General features: G+C 34.0%; 1 protein-coding gene across 10 annotated transcripts in view; it reads right to left on the minus strand.

The window, feature by feature from the left end:
- COL11A1 (collagen type XI alpha 1 chain) overlaps positions 1 to 24,936 on the minus strand; it is a 225,856-nt gene that overhangs the window by 64,591 nt on the left and 136,329 nt on the right. For all 10 annotated transcript variants that reach the window (XM_040471126.1, XM_040471135.1, XM_040471133.1 and 7 more), the window contains 10 exons: positions 23,817 to 23,870; positions 23,639 to 23,683; positions 23,444 to 23,497; positions 22,879 to 22,923; positions 19,097 to 19,150; positions 12,636 to 12,689; positions 7,618 to 7,671; positions 4,820 to 4,927; positions 4,120 to 4,209; positions 3,809 to 3,862 (listed from right to left, as the gene is read on the minus strand). In XM_040471126.1, the coding sequence (XP_040327060.1) occupies positions 3,809 to 3,862; positions 4,120 to 4,209; positions 4,820 to 4,927; positions 7,618 to 7,671; positions 12,636 to 12,689; positions 19,097 to 19,150; positions 22,879 to 22,923; positions 23,444 to 23,497; positions 23,639 to 23,683; positions 23,817 to 23,870 (612 nt within the window). The remainder of the gene's footprint in view (positions 1 to 3,808; positions 3,863 to 4,119; positions 4,210 to 4,819; positions 4,928 to 7,617; positions 7,672 to 12,635; positions 12,690 to 19,096; positions 19,151 to 22,878; positions 22,924 to 23,443; positions 23,498 to 23,638; positions 23,684 to 23,816; positions 23,871 to 24,936) is intronic.

The raw sequence follows: 24,936 nt of genomic DNA on the forward strand, positions 1-24,936 counted from the left end.
CATTTACCATGACGTGGTCAAAATCTCAAAGGCAAAGTTAGTATGAGATTGATAAAAACTCAGAACTATCTATTATAGAGTCAAGAAATTCTACAGGTTATTTTTACCCCTTCATCCCTTATGACTTAGAATTTGGCTGTCTCTCACCAAATGACCAGATATTTTCCTCTGATATGTTGATGTCACCCGTTGATCAACATTGCAAAATAGAACTTGTGATCTTTCTTGATAAATCAGTCACCACTCCTGATTCCTTGTGTTCACTATCAATTGCAACCTAACACCATAAAAAGTCTTGAACCACAAAAAATAAGAATTAACATGAATAAATTTTCTGGCTAAAATATGATTTACATCTAGAAAATCAACAGTTTTCTTTCTTTTTAAAAAAATGTTTATTTATTTTTGAGAATGGGGAGGGGCAGAGAGAGAGGGAGAGAGAGAGAATCCTAAGCAGGCTCTGTGCTGTCAGCGCAGAGCACGATGAGGGACTCAATCCTATGAAATGTGAGATCATGACCTGAGCCCAAATTAACAGTCAGATGCTCAACCGACTGAGCCACCTAGGCACCCAACCTTTTTTCTTTTAGTCTTTTCATTTGGAATAAAAACTTTTCCAATCAAATTTCACATGCAAAAAATTGTTTTAGATAGAGTAAACAAGGCTTGGTTAAAACTTATTACGAACTAGAAGTCATCATCATGAACCTCTTTAGTACATTTTATAGCAATTATAGAAATAGCATAAGGAACTAATAAATATGAATGATGTCTTTAGTGGTTCCTCTTGATGAAGAATTTTCATTGGATGATGGATACAGAATTAGATATGTGAATTTATTATGGGAAAAGGTGTTAATTCAAAATAACTGAACTCACAGTGAGCATCTGTGGAACATTTCTATTAGCAAAATATAAAGCTTTTTAAAATCTCTTGTGACTGCTGAGAGGTTTTGGGTTTCCATGTGAGAGTCTTTGTTGTTGTTGTCTTTGTTGTTGTTGATCCTGACCAGGTAAAATTGCTCTGGGAATGGAAGGCAACACTAAGCTGTCATTCCCACAAGGACACAAGCTTAAGGTATCACTCAGCTTTCATCTTTCCTCACTGCCCACATCCAATCTTAGTAATAAATCCTCTCCTGCCATCCCAGTGTTTGTGACATCCGCACTGTCCTTCGACTTCCCACTGGCCTTGTCACTGGCTCACTCATATTATGACATTGATCACAGCTTTCATGCTCGAGTCTCTCCCATTTATGTTCTATATTATACACAATGATATTTTCCCTAAAATTTATTTTTTTACTCCAAAAGACTGTATTTTTTTACTCCACTTGCTCCAAAACCTTCAAAACTTCAAATTACTTCAACTTACGACTTTAGAACTTCAATAATCATATGCCATATTATATATCTGCTCTAGCTTTAAATTATGTAAATATGTAGCAGAGTGCCTGGATCCTAGCAAGAATTTATCAAATTTTAGTCCTTCCTCTCAAAGCGCTTGCTTTAATAAGATCGGATATCCCCTAATGCCTTATCTTTTTTTTTTTCTCACTCTTAAATGATCTTTCAATCTTCTGCACTCTGTGAAGCCAAGTTCAAGGGCCACCTCCTACATGACCTTTTTTGCTGCTTTCTCTTCTCTGCCTCCCAACCTTGCAGAATTAATGTTTATTGTTTGTATGCCATTAGGCATCTAATCATTGACTGCCTTGCAGTGCTGTTTAGAGGCTGGTGTGTTTCTTTTCGAAAGGGTTTACCTTAAGGTCACTTAAAGGGATATGTTCTACCGAACTTAATCGTATATAAGGAAGTAGGTAGTATTGCCAAATAAATGGTGTTAAAGCTGACTAAATAAATATTAGATTTTTATATCATATTTAATATATAATTATATATGCAAATACTTGTTGATTAATAGTCTATTAAAGTATATCTCTTGTGTATACTATGCAAATAGAAATACAAATACATGGATATTAACTTTTCCAAACACCTAGATAGCATTATTTGGGCCCTAAAACTAGACAATTTAATTCTTGTAATGGTGATTCAGGTTTCACAGATGCAATAACTTGATCTTAAAAAAATATATATATCCTAAAATAAAATCAGTTTAGAATATGAAATTCTGATTAAATGGATTACATTGTGCTGAACATTTTGAAGATTCTATGCTCAAATAAAAACTTCTGTTGTGTTCAACTTTTGTTCCTGCTAGTGCTACCAGCACTTACTTATCAGGATATTTTAAGTATTCTACATATTTTTGCACATATAAGAGGTCAAATATAGTTATTGAAATACTTATTTTTCTTTTGAAAAAATCTTTACAATATGTCCATACCTACCTTAATCACCGTAATATGACATTTATGTGATCTTCAGCTTAAATATGTTAATTAATCAGCCAAAGGAAAAATGCCATGTTCTCAGTATTAGTTATGCTATATACACTTTACTCCAATATAAGGCTTTCTGACAACTCAAATAGGTAGATATGGAATGATTACTGTCTGTCAGACACCATGCTGTGAATGTACTAAAATACAGAAACTCACATTCTAATGAGAGAGACAGCCAGTTATATTCCAAAGTAATTTGTGAAACACAAACCATAACAAAGAACACTAAGGGTGAAAAAATTTCACCAAAAAATGAAATGGAAGTAAAGTGTCGAGGGATGACCACATGGAGATTTAACATTTAAGCTTGATCTTTGTAGATAAGTAGAATTTTTGTCAAGTAGAAAAGGGAAAATGGGGTCTTCTGTAGGAAGGGGAAAAGTAAATAGTATACTCTCTGCAAAGTGTAAAAGATCATGGTAGTTTGAGAAGCAAGAAGTTCAGTGCATTAAATTGGGTAGAATTAGATGTAGTCAATAAGGCAAATAAAATAAGCTACAGTGACTGGCACCAAGCCATGAGGATGACTTGGTCATGCTAAGGAGTCTGTTTCTGAAGGTGGCACGGGACCATGAGAGGCATTAAAGCAGAGGAATGGCACAGTGTACCGGTAATTCTAGAACCAATGGGCAAAACTGCAGAGGCTAAAGGGATGGAGTCAAAGTCATGAATGAAGACACTATTAAGCAAGGAGAGACAGGAAAGAGTCTGGACAAAGGTGGTAGCAGTGGAAATAAAGAAAAGGGACGCCTTAAAAAAACATTGGAGGGGGCACTAATATGACTTTAACATTTTGTACTAGAAAGTTGAGAGAGGATTTAAAGCCACTTCCAGCTTTTCAGACTGGTGAAATAAAATAGAGAATGAGATGAGGCCACTAAAATTGGCAATTTGGCTATTACTGGTAACCTTTCTGAGAAAAGGTAAGAACAAAGGTGAATTCATGGGAGAAAATGAAGACTGTATTCAATTGCTTTCAGAGGGATTGATCTATATCTCAAAAAAGAAAAGGTGAAGTAAAAATCTGATATTTTCTCATTTTCCAGTTATTTCATAAGGTTACATTAACCTGCTTTTTAAAAGCATTGACAAAATTCAAGTCTCATCAAGTACTCACAATAAGACAAATTATGATTTATTTCCTTGGGCATTTATGAAGCAAGTTAGCTCCTTTTACCTCCTGACAGCAGCAGTGGAGTAAATATTTCCAATCGTCTAAACTCTTCTGTGTCTGCACTCATTAGCGCATACAATTAGTAGAAACCAGGCATTGACTGATTTGATTGACGTGTGTTTATTTTCTCTCCCACACACTGTGGGATCACAGCATGAGAGTAATGAAAGAAGAGCCATAATTTGCAACCAAGGGTAGCATGGCTATTTATTATAATCATACTTACAACTGGCCCTGGTGGGCCTTGGGGACCTTCCCCTCCTTTCAGTCCAGGTGCACCCTGGGAAATGAGAATAAAAACAAAGAAAATGAATCGATGTGAATTGAATATAAATAGGGGAGGTAGGATTTCTAAAATGAAGATGTTAAGAAGTGTTTTTAGACACAAATATATATTGCTATATATATTATGATAATCAATGCTTATGCTTACATATTTCCCCTTCATTACTCATGAATCTTTACTTAGTCAAGTCCTGAGAAAAATGTTTCAATAAGCAATCTCATTCAGATGCTTTATCTATATGCTGATTATACCTGAGCTCCAGGAAGACCTCTTTCACCTGGGAAACCACGCAGTCCTGCTGGTCCGTCTTTCCCTGAGATACCTTGAGGACCGGGGTCACCCTAAGAATATAGTACACATTAGTCATGGAGAATAATTTCTACAGGTTTCTATAAGCAAAATTGTTATTATGTCTAACCTGGAAGTAAGGCCTAAATGTTATTCAATAATGAGAATATTGTGTGGAATGCCACATATATTATAATGAACTAATCATATTTAAGGATGTACAGGGGCGCCTGGGTGGCTCAGTCGGTTGAGCGTCTGACTTTGTCTCAGGTCATGATCTCATGGTTCATGGGTTTGAGATCCGCATCAGGCTGTGTGCTGACAGCTCAGAGCCTGGAGCCTGCTTCGGATTCTGTGTCTCCCTCTCTCTCTGCCCCTCCCCTGCTCATGCTCTCTCTCTGCCTCAAAAATAAATATAAACATTAAAAAAAAAAAAAAAGAATGTACATACATGGATGGCTTTATGTAAGTGATGCTAAGTGGTCTTATGTTATTGTTCAGTCACACCTTGAAGTACAATAACTAAATATTTTACTGATACATCTTTCTGATCCATTGAAACACTGTGCTAACAGTTAGAGACCCTATGGACAAGTGATGAAAAGCTACAGTGGAAAGTAAATGGATATTTTTAGCCAAGAAAATTCCGTAAGCATGTCATACCTTTGCACCTTCTTTTCCTGCAGCACCAGGAAGACCTTGCTCACCAGGAGGGCCGGGAGGGCCAGGATGTCCTCGTTCACCTATTGGACCAGTCTCACCCGTTGGTCCCTAAATTGGAAAGCAAAACCTCATTAGATTGTGCTTTTGTTTTTCATAAGGATAACATAAACCCCAAATAAGTATTACTTCCTTTTACAATAGTTTATTATTCTCATTTATTTTCATAATGTCCTACAAAACATATAAGAGCAGCACGGATCCAGGAGGAGTCTGAAAAGAGTAAGTGTTGTCCTTGGTAAGGATCTGAGTGTACAAGACACATACATAGGTAAACTCAAAAAGCTATTTTCTTTGTTTAATATCAGAATTGCTTCAGAATGATGCCAGTTAAAACCACAGTTTTTAACTACAGTTTCATCCCATTCCCTCTTTTTTTATATAAGGTATCAATGAGTTTAGGAGTAGAAGGAGGCATTGGTACCACAGGGGTAGCTACTCAATGAATCACTGCTCGATAAGAAGCCTGGGTCCCCTGGAAACCAAACAACCAAAGTAGTTCTCCTTGGAATTTCCATGACTGGAGACCTCCCTACAGTTAATCTATATTCATTTGACAAAATCTAGGGAATGTAGCAGGGAGATCCTGAAGGCTGTGAGTTTGGGCTGGCAGTTCCTCCCAGCCAAAAGCTATAACAAATAGCCCGCTGCCTTAAATTGCTGCAGAATGCCAAAGTGAAAAATATCAGGTCATTTATGTGTCCCCTGAGTGGTGTTGCTTGGTGGTGCTAAAGTTTAATGAGCTTTCAAGTGTACATAGAGAATGGTGACCAGTTGCTCTCTATCTCCACTTAGAATAAAGCAAAATGAAGGATTTAAGTTAAAGGCATATAAAGAGAAAGTTTCCAGATGCCAAGGTTGTTAAACAGCGGCATGTGTTGTTGAAGTTGTTTACGCATTATCATTCTCTGTTATTTTTCTAAAAATGCAACAGATTCTTTGCCTCTGGTCTTGGATACAGAGCATATCTGCCTCAACTTTGAGTGTAAATTTCTAGGTTTAAATTCTTTTATTATGTATTACTTAAAATCCTCAATTTATCGTTAATGTGCAAATACTCCCCCGGAAAGGAACTGTTCTTGAATATCTGATCACTGGAATTTCAATAGTAAGCAATGTAAAATTGATCCTAATTTAATGGCTATCACTATTGAGACAAAAATGAGCAACATGACTACAAAAAATGGAGTGAATATTAAATATTGCAATCAATATAGTTCCTAGTAAATCACTTCCTTTGTCCTAATATAAAAATTAGGCTATTGAAATAGGACATTGGATTTTCTCTTTTAAAAGAACCAATGAAGAAAACTAACTCAATGAAAATGCATCCTCAACAAAACACCTGATACTTTTATGCCTTAAAGTAGGGAGGAACAACAACAACAAAGATCTCAGAAGCCAGATGTCTACATTAGGCAGAGATGAATTTCCAAAAGGTATAAGGTCCTGAAATATTCAGGGAAGCCCCTTGATGTCTACATTCTAGTTGGATTTTAACTTCATTTATTTAATGTAAAAGGAATAATTCTTTCAGTTATAGTTTTTCACAGAAAATTGCCATGAAGCTGCTTGCAGTGGAAAAAATAAGATATTTTGAAGGTAATTATTGAGGGAGTATTTTTTTAACTAAACCTGGTAAGCAGTTAAGAGCTTGTCAGCACACACACAAAAAAGTATGCAAAAAAAAATAATGCATATTACATTTTCTTTATAAAAGAACAAACAGCATTTCCCTTTTTTGGGGATTCATCTTTGGAATTAAATGATTAGCCAATCCAAGAATTCTTCATTTTTGCTTCTGTCACACATATTCCTAGAAAGATGATGCAGTTTTTTGTTTCTTTAGTTCCATATGTATTTGGATGTGCATGCTTGTGTGTGAGTGTGTGTGTGGATGCATAAAGTGCTAAGAATGAATTATAGGCTGAGAAAAAGCCATTTAATGCAATTAAATAATTAAAACACTTATTCAACTGCTCTTGCTCTTTTGCTATAGCAGGGGTAAAATTCCAGCTGAATAAACTAAATATGTTCTGTCCATTCAATACCACTTTGTCAGAATAAATATTTTCTATTCCCACAAATTATTCCATGATTCAGTATACTGCATCAATCATTGGGACTCTTTCTGCCACCTATGTCGAAAAAGCTATTCGTCTTTGTCATTGTTTAGACATATTCAAAGATTACAAACTAATATTTTATCATTGATGGAAATCATTACAAAGACAAAAATATTAAGAAACATGTAATAATGACAAATATTACAGTTTTAGGGGAAAAAAAGTTGTGCTCAAAGATTTATATTATATTTATAATATATTATACATCTAAATCTAATTTACACTCAGAAATCTGAAGTCATTTTGTAATTTGAAATTCTAGGAAAATATTATGGTTGGCCTTTCTAATAAAGCATTTTGGTAGTGTTAGTAGGTAGTACCATGGTCAGTCAGGCTTTTATGTTAACTTCATTGTGAATTTTCTGACTGAATTTTCATTATTTGCTTCATTCTCTTTTCTCTATGCATCTAACTGAAATAATCACTTCAGCTAAGTAAAGTTTGCTAAAGTTTACTTGAGATAGGCCAGTGGCATGCATTTAAATCTGGTATATAAAACATAAAGTACAACATTTTGAATCATAATAAAATGGGCAGATTTTATACAGCATAGAAAAGATGAAAATATAAATAGGAAAATAAATCTTCTTAGAGAAATAAAGTACAGGGACATACCTGTGGTCCAACGACACCCCCTGGTCCTGGAGGGCCAGTCTTGCCTTGAAATCCCTGAGGAAAGAAAGCTAGACGTTACAAAAGCATAGATTCAAATTTGTAAGGTAACTCACATTAAAACAAAGTCACTTTTTGGTTAAAAATACTCATTATTAAATGTTTAAATATAAATTATATTCTAGTTTTCTTTGAAATTCAAAATTGACCGTCCTCACTATTTCACATTATAGTCCAATGACTATAGTTCAATAAACTTAAAAAATTAAATAAGACATTGGGATGAAGATGAAGGAAAAACGTGTTCTTAGCCCTAATCTACCTAGTCAGAGTGAGAATTTTAACATAGCAATGCTTATGGATGAAATAAATGATGATTTAGACATTCTTTAATGTGTTTGTTTGTTTGTTTGTTTAGTTAGAGGAAGCAAATGGGAGAGGGGCAAAGAGAGTGGAAGAGAGAGAATCCCAAGCAGGCTCTAAACTGTCAGCTCAAAGCCTGACTCAGGGTTAGATGCCACAAACCATGAGATCATGACCTGAGCAGAAATCCGGAGTTGGATACCTAACTCACTGAGCCACCCAGGCGTCCCCTGGCATTCTTGAAACAGGCCACTGGCTCTGTGTACAGAGATAAATCTAAGGTCTGTCATATTAATGCATTTCTCTTTCCAGCATTCCAACATAAAATAAAACAAGAATAGAATCAAAACAAAATAAAAACAAAAATAAAACAAAACAGGATGTAGAGTACATTTAAAAGGCGAAAGATTTATGCGATCTGAAGAGAAACCAGAGCATATGTAGAGTACATTTATAAAAAAAAAACAAACATTTTGCATGATTAGTAATCATTTTAGCATTTTATCAGTCTTCTTTCTTAAAATATCCCCAAATGTAGTTACAACTGTACCTTGTAAATAACGCAGCCATTAAGAGAAAATCTGGTAGATGTAAGCAGCATGTAGCCAATAAACAAAGCCTTTGAGCATATATTTTGGTGTCTATATTTCTCTAGACTCATGGGTTATTCATCCTGTATGACTGTTTTATGATTAGCAAATTTCTCTCTCATGTAAGTTAACTTACACTTAACAGTTGGAGAAGAAGCTTCAAAATACAGGGAGAAAACCTTCAGATGAAATGAATTAAAGCAAATAGTGTTTGTAAAAGTACTTATGGTAAAATGAGACTAAAAATAATAAGACCAGAAAGCAAAGGGCAGAAACTGGTAGCCCTGTGCTTATATAACAGGCAACTGATTAAATTATAATAACAAAATTTTGTAAGTAGGGAAAAGGAAAAGAAGCTGTATTTGGAATTACTTTACTTGACATAACAGGGAAAAAAATAGATCCCTTCTATTTTTTAAAGTTATTAATTTTTTAAATTTTTAAAACTTTAAAATTTTATTTATTTATTTATTTATTTATTTATTTATTTATTTATTTATTATTTGTTTTTGAGAGAGAGAGAGAGCGAACAGGAGAGGGCAGAGAGAGAGGGAAAGAATCTTAAGCAGGTTCCACTTCCACCATGGGGCCCTACGTGGGGCTCAATCTGATGACCATGAGATCATGACCTGAGCCAAAATCAAGAGTTGGACATTTAATGGACTGAGTCTCCCAGGAACCCCTACATCCATTAATTCCTAAGACCAACAGGGTTTTTCTTGAGATACCACTTTTAATAGCAAGACAAATTAATATAAGGAGAATATATTGTAGATTTTATTTAGTAATTTAACTTTTTTTCAAGTTATTGGTTTGGAAATTTACACACACACACACATATATATACATATCAGCATACCATATACATGTGTGTATGATGTGTATGTATATATACATGTTTCTTTCCCATTGACAGATAACAGCTTGCTGTTCCTCTTACCGATTTGTTCACAGGGTTTATTCCCACACTCTATCTACTCCTAGATTATCTCAATAAACCTCTGGACCACTGTTGTTACTTATATGTTGATGAACTCCTCTGCAACAAACTCTTCCTCAATCTCTAATCTGTGTCAAACCCTATAACTCTCTAAGTGCTTACTGGGCATTTCTAATTGTACCTCACACTCTCTCCTCAACTTTATAGTCTCAACAGGGAGCTCACTAAATGAATACTCTCCTTTGATTTTCCTCCTGTGTTCTCTTATTACTAGCAGAGAGACTAGGTATCCCAGGCTTCCCTTCAGTCCTCAGACTCCATCATTCATCCTACTGTGTCATCTTAGAACCTCTCTCAAATGCGGCTTCTTCTCTCTTGTGGAGGAGACCTGTTTTTATTCAAACTGTAGTCACCATTGTCCTTGACCACTCAGCTTTTCAGGTCAGGTTCACACACTCGTCCACTTTGGCTAGCGTCACCATCTCACTAAAGCAAATCTAATCAACTCGTTATTAAGTACATATCGTGCAACATCCATTACCAACTTCTAAACAATCTGGATCTAGGCTGTCACTCTAGCTACCTCTCTGCTTTGAAAATATGTCTTAAAGTTTAGCCGTGCTGATTTTCTAGCCTTTCCCTAAATAGCCCTATACCACATATTTGCATAGCCTGTTCCCTCTGTCTAGATTATAGATTACCCTTCTCCCAATTTCTGATCAGTAAATTTGACATGAAGATGTAAATGCAATTGTGAACTTCAAAAAAAAAATTAGTCTTGCAAGTTTTTTTTTTTTTAGTAACTGTGAGAACAAGAACAGTACATGAAAAAACAATTGCAATAAATAATTAATGGTGAAAATCAATTGATTAAAAATCAATGTTTAATTGGGGAAATTCTGCAAACAATGTGGAAAGGGAGAGAGATGTTAGCACATCTGAGTGGGTGACGGATTTGGGAGGAGATGGGGGACAGCATAGTGTCGATGTCTGCTCATTTAAAACATTCAGAGTGTTTGCAAATATCTAATAAATGTGACACAAATAAACCATGTACAAGAAAATTTTATAGTTCACAATGGAGTGTGCTTGTTCAATATTGTCATCTAATAAGACTACACTTGCCATTTAATTTTAGAATTACAAGTTAAATTATGTTTTTCAAAGTTCCTGAAAACTGAGATCAATTTGCCACATTGCATCTGCGGTAAGACCCAAGAAAAATGTTCATTTGCATTCTGATAATCTGTAAGAGACTAAGTTAATCTTAGGATCACTGTGGGAATTTGGCAGTGTGTTTTGGAGACAAATTTGGGTTGTTTCAGTATAATAGAAATTATTTCTTATTATTACCAGTGGCCTTAAAAAGCTTTGAATTATAAAACGTCAGATGAAACTTCAAGTTTTTCTTACTAGAGACAAATCTCAATATAACAAAAGAATTTCTTCTTCAAAATAAGGTGACACATATACAGCAAAATATGGTTTCTCTAGATTCTGACTCTTTCTTGTACAATGCAATCCTTTGAATCCCCATCAGCACATAACAAGGTGAGAAAAAAAGGTTCCTGACCATAGTTTGATTCACTATTGCTCTTAAAAGTGGATTTGAAATCAGGAATACAATTTTCTAGAAGTAATTCTAACCTTTGTCTATAAGAAACTGCTAGGTGAGAACATTCATCTTAGAATCACTACTTAATATGCTATTTGTCCTCTTTGCTTAAATTTAAATGTTATATATAATATAGTTCCTTTGGATAGAAACAGAGGTCTTGATTAAATTGAAGACGAAAGGGATTTTACAATAGCCGCTCTCTAGGTATCCCTTCCCCAAAAGACATTTTGAAAACATTCTAGAGTCACTCCCATGACATAGCTACACAATGACTTAGTTAAAAATGACTGACTGCAAGATTGGAGAATACATTTGCAAATCAGGGTATGGATTCTTCATTAAAAGGTTTATTTTATGCTCCTCATGCAGATGTAATTCCCCAGAGGAAACCCAAACAATTTTACTCTTTGGTCTCACTAAATCATATTTGATTCTGCTTTTGAAATCTAAGACTTTGAAGTTTACAATCTGACTAAAATTAAGAAGTTGCTACACTAAGAATCGTTGGTTGGTGAGCAAAACTGGAATTGAGTTGCTGCTGATAGATTGTTTATCCTACGCAGAAAATCATCCTTTTTTCAGATTTGTTGCTGTGTGTACACTCGATACAACTCCAAATATGTCTTCATGCTGGCTGCATGCCCTAAAATGACTTTGAATCACATCGTCAAAGCTGGTCTGTGCTGTGATTTCCTTAAGAAATCTGGATAAAATTAATCAATGGTGCAATCCAAGCATTGATTCCAAGGAAATGTGCTAAGCTATGATAACTTCTGATTAGACTAACATCCCAGTGCAAAAGCCAGACACATGATTTTGTAACAGTGGCAGAATAAATAAACAAACCCACCAGCAGCCTCAAACTGTGCTTAAAGTGTCAGTTTCCCCTGTCCAAATCATTGCTATTCACAGAATTTGTTCAGACATTTATTTAATGTTATATTCCTCATAATTTTAAAATAAAATTCAGATACATTTTTTTTTCATTTACATTTTCCTACTTGAGGTGAGAGGATGCATTTGAGATAGTTTCAACCTAATTATAGCCTTATGGTTTCAACATCAGAAAATATTTCATCCCTTTGTTCTACACAGAAGAATGCATTATTTGCATGGTTAAGTATAATGTATTTCTGTTAGGGAGTGGAAGGGTGATAGGGTTGGATGGAATATATCTATAAACAAATACTTCTGTGAAAGGGTCAAGGTCAACAACCTTGCAGAGGTGTCCAAATGATAATGGGGTCTTCTCCCTAAACTCATCCCCAAAGTGCTACTATTGACAGTAAGGACAATCAAATCAAGTAACACCTCCATCCTTAAGTATATTCATTTGTAGCTGGATACAAATTTGGGTCTCTCTCTATATATATAAAATAAAATTTCAATGAAATTAATTTCTCCATTGCCCTTAACCTAGTAAAGGAACTATTAATAATAAAGTAGCTTTCTGTGAGATGATGAGGAGCCAGGGATGGAAAATTTCAATCAAAAGAATGAGGTCACTTACAGTCTCTCCACGTTGTCCAGGGTGTCCTGGCAGGCCATCCTTCCCAGGTGGTCCCTGAAATCAGAAATATTAAACACCTTATGTCACAAATATTTATTGAATTGTTTTATAGTTTAAATGTATATGTTGGACAATTTTATCATCATATTTTCATTATATACATTTCGATGTTCTGTTGATCTTACATACAGTAGTATGTGTGTATATCTCTTTTGGGGTAATTCTATCTGTAACTGTGACCAAGAGAAAACTGTGTAATTCCAATATGAACATTTTACATTTAAATGATTTCATTAGCATCTCTTTTTTAAAAAAACATTCATATAGATTTTTAAAATTTTTACAAAAAGGTTAATTCTTCAGTACTTGACAAATGAACATTTTCCCCTCTTTTTGGTGCTCTGTTTGTAATTCAATTTCCTGTGCATCAATATTTGTACAATAGAAAGATAGTGTCCTCTAGTGGTGGTCTGAGCTTCTACCTGATAAGAATGAAAAGAAACACAAACTTCCAAATTACACTCTCTCAATTTCTTCAAGTAAAGGAAACAGGGTAAGGTTTGCTCAATTTTAGGTGTCATTGGGGCCAAATTTTCCCAGTTGGTTTTCTTAAATATCCTCCTGAACACATCATTTTTATTAAGCACTGGACAGCAAATCTACCATGTTATCACTTTCTCTAAGGGATGCTGTCTTGTGTCATGACCAAAGAAATAAATGAAGCAATTAACTAAGTACTTAAAGCAAACAACTCTGTGTGGTTCCTGTGTTTTAGATACTTAGTAGAAATAGATTGCTTCTTTAGTCTGCATTATGGATCCTTCACCCTACTCAGAAACCATTAAGTATTGGGGTCAGATTTCAAAACAGATTTAATAGGTATAGGCGGAAATATTCTCACCCTCTGGAGAAATGAAAGAAATGATCATTTTAATAACTTTTTAAAATTTTTTGACATTTATTTATTTTTAAGAGACACAGAGAGATAGAGCATGAGCAGGAGAGGGGCAGAGAAAGAGAGGGAGACACAGAATCCAAAGTAGGCTCCAGGCTCTGAGCTGAGAGCACAGACCCTGACATGGGGCTTGAACCCACAGACCGCAAGATCATGACCTGAGCCGGTCGGGCACTTAACCGACTGAGCCACCCAGGCGCCCCCATTTTAATAACTTTTTAAATGGTAACACACATACCTCTCACTGTATGTTAATTATTTAAATAAATCTATCTTAAAAATAGATTGTTTACAAAACTCTATTTTCAAATTGTCAATGCTTTTTAATGCTGAGTTAGAAAAAAGGTTTGTTTCAAACCATAAGAGACTCTTAAATACTGAGAACAAACTGAGGGTTGATGGGGGGGGGGTGCTTAGGGAAGAGGGGAAAGTGGGTGATGGGCGTTGAGGAGGGCACCTGTTGGGATGAACACTGGGTGTTTATGGAAACCAATTTGACAATAAATTATATTTAATATTAAAAAAATGAGATTCTTTTCACTGATGGCTTTGTTCCCCAGGAGTAAGACTTTTTTCTACATTGGCTATAACACCTCAGGAGGAAGGCTTCCTGACGGTACCAGCTCTGTCCCTGATCTCATCTTTATTGACACACTGGTTGCCATGTGAATTAGCAGCTCTAGTTAATGACTGTTATTATGACATTTCACAGGATTATTGTTCGCTCAGTGATTTGCTCATGTCTCCCAGGATCACCTGAGTGATTCCAGTGCCATCCTCCGAAAAGACCAAAACTGGAATGCTTTTAACCAAGGCCCGAAAACATTTTCGGCCATCATTTAAACATTTCTTCTTTCAAAGCCATATATTACAGATCTAGGTCTTAGGCACTATGTGTACAGTAATCTAAGATTTAGCTTTGCCCTCTGTTTAAAGGTGAAACGCAGAAATAAGTAGTTAATTGCTAGTAGACTTCATGCGGGTTCAGTATTTCAAAACAGTAAATAAGGACACATTTTGTACTTTATTATTATTTTGATACATATAGGAATAAATGTGCTACCAATTGGGGGAACTAGTAAAAGTTTTAAATAAAGACACAGAGAGTGACCACTAAAGGATAATAAATATGTAGCAGGCTTTTCCCCCGCCCATACTAAAATGCCTCTCAAATTATGTGTTTTGCCATCAGCACAAGCCATTTATATGTTTTCTTACAAATCTGTAAGTATAAATGTTCACTATCTTATATTTGCTAGTTTGAGACATATAGATTATACTTTTATTGCAAAATATTATAACCTTTTAAAACTGTTAAATTTGATCTTAGATCAAAATGACATCACCTAGGGGTGACTGCAACACGATTTTTAATGGCTTTCCTACATATCCTGAGGGAACAGTGTTCTTTAAGTATATATTCCAAATATTAAGTGATTAATTCTAAATAATCATAATGGCTCAATAGTCTATCCAATAAAAGAAAGTGGATTAACTACTCATGGCATTAATTTTAAAATCATAATTTTATTGGTCAAAAAATACTGCCCCTTTGATGTCGTTGAAGGGCAGTGGCAACAAATTTATCTAAATGAGGGTGTGCATATACAGCAAGGTAATCTGTGAAAAGACACTTACTAAGTAAATGTTAAGGCTATTTTTTTTTTACCTCCCATTGGCAAGGAGTTTTGATTTTTTGTCTTCTATAAATAGACTGTATCTTATAATAGTTATAAGTCTTAATCACCTCAAGTTAAAATTTTTCTTAAATGGGGTAACTATATGCTGACATTAGCATGAGGTTAACAGACTCTAAACATGAACATTTTAAGCACTCAATAAATAACATTTGTGAATGTATATCTATGTAAATTTATATATAAAAACATATGCACATTTTCTGATTACAATGAAGATGAACCAATTAATAGGCAGGAAAAGAAGCTTGGCTCTATCCCTCCACTCAATTTCTTCCTTCCATATCCAAGAGATGAAGGCATTTCTGTCCTAAAAATGTTATAAAACTGCATACCAGAGAAATAATAGGTACTTTTATTTCATGCTCTAATGTTTCACTTGACAGAGAAACAGTGTATAAAAATCATTTTGTTTAGCAGTGAAAGCAATGTTCCTGAATAGTGTCGTGTCTCTCCAACTAGATGGCATGCTTCTCAAGTGTAGGCATTTACTACACTTTTAATGCTTCTTAGAGACAAAATGCATGCTTGATTAATGGCTCAAAACTTGTTGAAAGATACATGAGAGAATGAACTGAAAAAGTCTGAGGAAAAGTGGGTCAAATGGCTTTCTTTGACAATAAAATTACATTATATGAAGGAAACAATTCTTAGCAATCTGTGCAATCTGTGCAAATATAAACGGTATGATAATGTGGAAGTTATACATATCACTGGATTTTATGTTGCTAAACAATGATCTATGCATGCACATGGCTTCAAAATACTTATGAAAAATGTCTTATGTATGAAATCATTTCTTGGAACTGTATTTTCACTTCTCTACATGTGAAACGTTGCATGACAATATTACATTTGGAACGCAACTGAGATAGTGGGTAAACAACATTATATACAAGTAGTATCAATCTTACCCTGTATTTAATACTAGCTCTTTACATTAATCCTTTCATAATACTATAATACAGATAACAATCCTTTCTTGATGTGTTCACAGTAATAAAGCAAAACCGTTAGAATAATATTTCAAACAGTGTCTAAAATTATTGCAAAAAATAAGAGATTGCTTCAACATGTAATATTTACTTTAAGCCAGTATTTCGTCAGAGAACAAACTGAGGGTTGCTGGAGGGGTGTTGGATGGGGGGATAGACTGAATGGATGATGGGCATTATGGAGGGCACTTGTTGGGATGAGCACTGGATGTTATATGTAAGTGATGAATCACTAAATTCTAACCCTGAAACCATTATTCACTAGATGTTAACTAACTTGGATTTAAATAAAATAAAAAAAGTTGCTTTTAATGATAAATAATTCATTTTTAAACCTGTGAGCTAAAGTCAAATGTGAAAGTTATCAGTGGAAATAGAGGGTTATTCAAACTCAATAAGAAGTTGGAGACCATATGCATTTAGTTATAAATTATTTTCAACATGCTTGAAAGTATAATGTAACCAGATGCAACATTTATTTAAAATTTTAACATCTTAATTCAGAATTTTCCAAATTGTTCCTTTATACAAGACTACTATTGGACTATATTTGGTTAACTATAATTATTAGAAAATAGAGAACTGGAATATAGAATTTTTTGAAATACTGGCATATATAAATAGTCTCACATTTCTTCATACAGGATGCATGCTGTGGTTTTGTCAAAAAGACTCAGTTCAAAATCAATTTAGAACATCCAGTCAAAAAATATATATCAGTGAGCCTCTAAATGAAAATATCCAGGATGTGAGTAAAACTACTAGTAATGATTTAGTTATTTGTATCATTATAATGAAAAAACATTTGGTTCTCAAATTATTAACTGAAAATTTAGCTATACTTTGTTTCCTGCTGAGTAAATCATATTCAAACTATGTTAGTTATATTTTCAGCCAAAATATTTTTGAGCTTTGTTACTTAAAATATGGCCTAGGAGCACAGTATTGGCATCACCTGGACCTTTGTTAGTAACTTCAAGACTCATGACTCACTCCAGGCCTACTGAATCAAATCTACATTTTTTTAATGTTTATTTATTTTTGAGAGAGAGAGAGAAAGAGCATGAGCAGGGAAGGAGCAGAGACAGAGAGAGGGAGACACAGAATCTGAAGCAGGCTCCAGGCTCTGAGCTATCAGCGCAGAGTCCAATGCAAGGCTCGAATCCATTAGCTGTGACATCATGACCTGAGCTGAAGTCAGATGATTAACCGACTAAGCCACCCAGATGCCCCCAAATCACCATTTTTACCAAGATACCAAAATAATTTGTATGCACATTAAAGTTTAGACAGCATTGTCAAATGTAGACTAGAAGAGTGGCTCACAAACTTTAGCATGCATCAGAACTATCTGGAGAATTTGTTAAACAGACTGGGCCCCTCTCTTAGAGTTCTGAGTTAGCTGAGTGATGTAGGGAGAAGACTGTATGTCTAACAAACCCCAGGTAGTACTGATGTTCTGGTCCAAGGACCACACTTTGAGAACAACTTCCTTAGACATGTGGGTGCTATGGCCTGGAAGTTCGTATTGAAATTCACATTGAAATGCCTAATTCATGATGTTGAAATCCTAACCCTCAGAGGCAATGTTAGTAAGTTGGGCCATGGGTAGGTGTTTAAGTCATGAAGGTAGACCCCTCATAAATGAGATCAGTGACTTAAGAAAGAGACTCCAAGAGCTTCCTAGCCCCTTCTGCCCTGTTACCTGAAAAAGGGCCCCCACCTGACCATGCTGGCTCCCTGAGCTAGAACTTCTGGCATCTAGAACTGTGCGAAATAAACTTCTGTTGTTTATAAGCTATCTAGTCTCTGTGGGTAAACAACATTGTGTGCTTTGTTTGTTTGCTTGTTTGTTTGTTTTTTGTTATAGCAGCCAGAAGGGACTAAACCAGTGATTAAGTTGATTCTAGTTCTCATAAATAAACTGAGTAGGTTACTAAGAAAAGAAAAATAAAACAACTGAGCAATGAGCATGTCTGATATTCCCATATACATTTAAGTGTGGAAATAAAGGATTTCCATTAACTTTGTGAAGATACTTGAATGAGCAAATTTTATAAAAGGGATATAATTCAGAAAGGATTATCATTATTTTTTTTTAATTTTTTTTTCAACGTTTTTTATTTATTTTTGGGACAGAGAGAGACAGAGCATGAACGGGGGAGGGGCAGAGAGAGAGGGAGACACAGAATCGGAAACAGGCTCCAGGCTCTGAGCCATCAGCCCAGAGCCTGACGCGGGGCTCGAACTCACGGACCGCGAGATCGTGACCTGGCTGAAGTCGGACGCTTAACCGACTGCGCCACCCAGGCGCCCCTATCATTATTTTTTTTAAAAGCACGGATTATAGACAAAAATAATAAATACAAATAAACAAATTACAATGAAATGTAAGTAATGTCAGAATGCCAGAGAATGTTTAGGAAGTGATATTTTGAAGGATACATTGGATGATGGAAGACAAAAGAGAAGTTCTGATGTAACAAATATTTAAGATGCAGTAACGATTTTTAATGCCATCAGTAATATGCACTGCAGTGGAGGAGTATTTGAGAGAATAACATCCAGGTTGTTCATGTCTTTGATGTACTTTGCAAGAATCTTTATGAAGATCTATTTGGGTTATGTCAGAAACATTCAATAAACGTCATAAATTGAAAAATGTACATTCTTTGACGTCACCAATTGCAATTTATTTTTATTAGAATTTTCATCAATATTTGCATCTAAAAATTACTTAAAATATAAACTGTGACTCTTGAAAATTTTAAAACATTGTCAAATGAAGAAATAAAGAAAAACTCTGGTACTTACAGGAGGACCTTTAGGTCCAGGGAATCCAACTGGACCCTGAGGTCCTTGAGGGCCCTGAAAATAAAAAGCAGTGGAGAAATTTAAGAATATACTTTACAGTTTATTTCTACAGATGAAACACAATATAGCATACAGCTTCTTCATCATCATGACAGAACTACAGTAATGTAACAAGATAATGTAAGCTAATCTAAAAGTTAAATGCATGATTTTTCACCTTATTCAGTACTCAAAACCACACACCAATGGCCTTAAATCATGAGCACTGTAAATATTTAGAATTCATAATAAAGTGAGCAGAACATAGATGTATCAAGAAGCTCCATACTTTTAACATTAGTTGGAAACATCCTTGGGACAGAATAATTCAATTCCCTAGCCACCCCCAAAAAATTATTTTTAAAATTGACTCTATAAATGTTCTGATTCCAGTCATACAAAAGTAAAGGAAAAAATAAGTGACTAATTCAGAAAGACCTTTAACTAATTTCTACATTTACAATGTATTTTGGAAGATGCCAATATCTCATTTTACTCATATATAAAATTCTTTTGTAGATCAGAGAAAAAAACGCTTTATTGTATTATTTTTCTCATTAACATTCAGTCTAAAAATACATTTATAATACTGTTTTAACTTAATCTTTAATCAACATTATTATTCAATACTTATATTAATATAAATTTAAAATGCAGTAAATAGACCCTATTATAGTGACAGCAAAATAATTGGTGAAGATAATCCTTTATGTTCCCAGAACATAATAATTATGTTTCCAAAAGAAATATATATATATATATATAATGGAACATAATATAAATAGTATTTCTTAAATAACTCAACTAGAATAGGATTTATTTATATTTAAATAAAAAATGAAGTTTGCTAAAATTGGTCTTTACTCTTTTCAGTTTATCAGTTTAGCCTTTCCAAGGGAAATTTCATTATCATTTTTAAGCCAATGCTAGTTCAGAAATCAGCACAAATTATTGCTATTACCAGCATCTTATCTTAAAATCAAAAAGAAACTTCAAAGTTCAATATGTCATTAAATAAATAGATATCACAGTGTAATTACCAAAAACACTGGGCAACCTTTGGGACTTACAAATTTTGGTACTCTCATTGAAGTATGAAACTATCATTCTTAAATATATATAATAATAACTTAATATTATAAACAAAGTTTTATTTTAAATATAAAATAATAGGGGGTTCTGGGGTAGCTCAGTCGGCTAAGCATCCGACTTCGGGTCAGGTCATGATCTCACAGTTTGTGAGCACCACATCGGGCTCTGTGCTGACAGGTCAGAGCCTGAAGCCTGCTTCAGATTCTGTGTCTGTCTGTCTGTCTGTCTGTCTGTCTCTCTCTCTCTCTCTCTCTCTCTCTCTCATTGCTCCTTCCCTGCTTATGCTCTGTCTCTGTCTCTCAAAATTAAACATTTAAAACAATTTTAAATATAAATTTTTTTTAAATATTATTTTTTAGGCTATGTAGCAAGCTCTATTTTTCTAATTCCTTAATATGTAGTTTCTTTGCCTTCTAAATTTCTGCTCCTTTTCAACCAAAATTTGATTTTGGATTTAAATTTCTTTAAGGAAAAAAAAATTCAAAAATCACTTCTCTACAGAATACATAGAAGAAAAAGTGGACATGTATAAAATTCCACAAGAAAGTGTTGACATAGTCCTTCCATATTAATGAAAATAATTTCCAGGTGATGTGGAAAATACATACTCAGTGTAAAGACAGTGTTGGAACCCAGTAAGTGTTGCCAGATAAAAACCAAGTACCTAGTGAAGTTTGAATTTGAGATAAATAATGAATAATAATATTCCCCAATATTGCAAAGGACATACTTATACCACAAACTATTCTGTTGTTCATGTAAAAATTCAAATTTAATTGGGTGCCTTAAGTCTTTTTATTTTATTTCATTTTTTATTGTTGTTGTTTTTTGGCTTTTGCTAAATCTGGTAATCTTAGAACAACTAAAAGCTGTCTTAACTAAGTCTTTAATAATAGGCATCCATGATCCGCAAATCATGAGTATGAGGAATTATTATATTTAAGCTGCAGAGTATCCTAATTAGTAAATATATAATAGTATATATTTAAAATATCCTACAACATGTACATAATAAGTACATATAATACTATATATATATATATTTATAAGCAAATATATTGTTAAAGAAGTCCATTGAAATGGGCAAAAATAGGTATTTCCAATTCTAGTTCAATAGTACTATAAAACTCTCCCCCTAAACTTCCCAAGTTATTTATTTTAAAGAAAATATTTGGTAATATCATTTCTATCATTCTTCAACTATGCCTAAGACATAACCAAATAGTTTATGATATATAAAATTCTTTGGAGAAAATGAGGATATGTTAGGGAGAAAAGGTTTCATCAACTATGCAGAATATAGGAAGTATGTCTTGTATATTTAAAATGTATGAATGCTATTTAAAAATGGTTTCCAGCTTACTTAATTTTTTTTTTATAATAACCTCTACTTTAAGCTTCAAAATACACTTTCCTTACTCTCAAAGTATTTTTACAATTACGAGTAATCATGCTGTTGGGTCACACTGTTATGTTCCAAAATTGTGAATATATATGGTTGATCATGACATTTTGGAATGCAGAAACAAAATATGAAAGAAAAATAGTTTATGCTTTAAAAACAAAACTCCTAGTTTTGCTATAATTTGTCAAGTGGTTCTATTCCATTTAATGATTTAGCCATTTTAATTAAATTGCATCATCTTATTAAGATTATTTTGACCATCACATTTTTAAAATGTGTATGTTATTTATGATTTTAAAATGTACAGGATGGACTTAATTTGGGAATAGTTCATCAGTAGTGAGAGATATTTAGCAAGAAAGTTTACTTTAATATGAACCAAAGCTTTGAAACAACTATAATTAAATGTTTATTCTTAAGTCTTATCTACTGACATTTCTGTCACAAATAGAAACTTCATTCCAAAAAATTACTTATTCTCAGTTTTAAGTTACATATCATGGGGTATTTCAGTTTTCTCTTTGTGAAACATCTATTATAAATTTCAAATAATAATATACAAAAATATATTACTATAACTGCATAATACTAAACATTGTTATAGAATATTCAGAAAGGAGTCTAATTTCTTTAACAGTAATACAGATTGAATATTTAAAATTCAAGAAGATCACTTTCAAAAACTCTGGCTACAAAAATGCTTTATTTTGCCAAAAGAAAACAAATAAAGGGCATGCTTACTCATGTATATTTAGCTTTATTTTATATCAATTGAAAATCAATTTACTAAATAGTTTTTCTATTTACTGGAATAGATGTTTTATCTTGATTTGAATGTATATCGATTCTGACTTAATGGCTACTGGGAGCTTGCCTTTTACCAGCATAATGTTGCTTCCAGCTCTATGGACAAAATGAATATCAACAGGGAACACAGGAGGACTGAAGGAGAAGGCATAGGTGTCATATGGATATTCAAAAAAATTTTATTTGGCTTGAGTTTGAGAGACATCATAGGGCAATTATGCACATTAATTCTCTCATTTCTATAACAAAATTGGTAGCACATAAGTGATTAAGATTTTTTAAGAAGTAAATTAAAAAATAAGAACTTTTAAATTCTGAATAGATTTTGCAAATTTCTGTGTACATGTATTTGCAGACACATGTACTTTTTCCCAGAAATTTAAATACTTGCAAAATATTAATATTTATTTTATGTTACTGTATCCTGTATCATACGTACTCTTTCACCAGGAGGGCCAGGAGGGCCATCACCACCTGAAGTACCCTATCAAAAATAAAAAAAGAAAAGAGAAAAAAAGAAAAATCAGTTTTGATTCCTTCTGATAGCATTTGTCCTCTGGAAGAGGAACTTACAGCAAACGCAAATAGAATACTTCTTTTTTTTTTTTTTAATATAATTTATTGTCAAGTTAGCTAACACACTGTAGAGTACACAGCGTGCTTTTGGCTTCGGGAGTAGATTCCCATGATTCATCGCTTACAACACCCAGTGCTCATCCCAACAAGTGCCTCCTCAATGCCCATCACCCATTTTCCCCTCTTCCCTGCCCCTCACATCATTCCTCAGTTTGTTCTCTGTATTTAAGAGTCTCTTATGGTTTGCCTCCCTCTCTCTTTGTAACTATTTTTTTCCCTTTCCTTCCCCCATGGTCTTCTGCTAACTTTCTCAAATTCCACACATGAGTGAGAACATATGATAACTGTCTTTCTCTGACTGACTGACTTACTTCACTTAGCATAATACCCTCCAGTTCTATCCATGATAGAACAAGTACTTCTAATACCTTTGGACCAGGTTTCCCCGTGGGACCTCTCGCACCTCTTGAACCTCGAGGACCCTGCATACGAGAGCAAAAGATGAAACCGATCAAGTGTCAGGCACACCCGAAAGCACAGAATCTGTTTTTATTTTTGAAGAAACTTATCTTGAAACATTAAATCCAAAAAAAAAAAATATTATTTTAAATAAAGCCACCCACCGTTGGGCCACGTTGACCCCGAGGTCCTGGTTTGCCAGCTACACCCTGCCAAAGACAGTTCAAACAGTTTCAGTAGGCAGCATATCACAGCGAATCATGAGTCAGGTGCTGAAAGACAGGTACTCAGGCAAGAACATTTGTATGAGATAGTCCAGGACAATAGACTTCTATACCATACCCGTGCACCTTTCTCTCCATTGGCACCTGGAAACCCAGGAAATCCAGTGGAACCCTACAAAAATAAAAATAATAAACAATGAGTATGGTAACTAACGTTTTTAGACACAAGCTGCAGGCCTTTAGGAAAATGAACTTACAGTAACATCTGAAATCCTGGAAGCAGTGAAAGCATGAATTGATAAAATACATTTTAGTTTTTCACTTTAAAATAATGAACCAAGTATCATTTCTCATATTAGAAAATAGCAATTAGAGAACACTATATAAAATAATTTTGACTTACAATTCTACACACTTGCTTCAACTTGGAAGAAAAATCTTATTTTTCATGAGCATGAATAAATATTAAAATAAGAATTTTATAAAAATTTCCCTAAATTAACATTGTTGTATTTATATATTTGAAACCTTTAATTTAATATTTTTACACCTTTAGAATTGAATCAAATCATAAAGGCTAAAAATCTTCTTCCATCTTTCTGCTTGATGTTTGAATGTGGTTAAACCTAGCTGAGAGTTTAAGTCAGGCAGTCCAGCATTAAAGTCCTGTTTTTGGAATTCCAAAGGCATAAATTCATAACTTATGTTTATCATACATTCACCTAAGTTGGGTACATTACTTATCCTCTCCAAGCATAGTTTTTCTGCAAAATGAGGACACTCACCCACATCTTATAGGTACTTTGACTTTGTGGGCGATTAGAATAAAGGAAGGCAAGGTATACAAATGATAATGATAGATAACAATAAGTATTAGTTGTTTAAAGGTGTAATAGGCACAGTGAAAGCTTCATACTTCATCCACAGTCACATTTTACAGATGGAATATAATATAGTCCCCCATTTCATCTTGTGCATATTCCAGATTTTTATCTGTTTTCAGATTCCTTTGAACATGACTGTGACTGGTTTGCTTTATCATATCATGAAACAGAACAGATTAAAGTTCAGATCTTTTCTCCTCAATGTGCTAACTATGAGACTTTGGAAAGTGTGTGCTTCCAAATACTCACTTTTCCTATTCAGACCACTTTATGAATTAAATGCAATAATGTATAAAATATCCAGCAGAGTAGTAGACATTCAGATTTTACATACTTTCCCATGTGTTAAGGGAG

Source organism: Herpailurus yagouaroundi, unplaced genomic scaffold (genome assembly GCF_014898765.1).
Source record: "Herpailurus yagouaroundi ecotype Mexico unplaced genomic scaffold, PumYag 77, whole genome shotgun sequence".
Taxonomy (NCBI): Eukaryota; Metazoa; Chordata; class Mammalia; order Carnivora; family Felidae; genus Herpailurus; species Herpailurus yagouaroundi.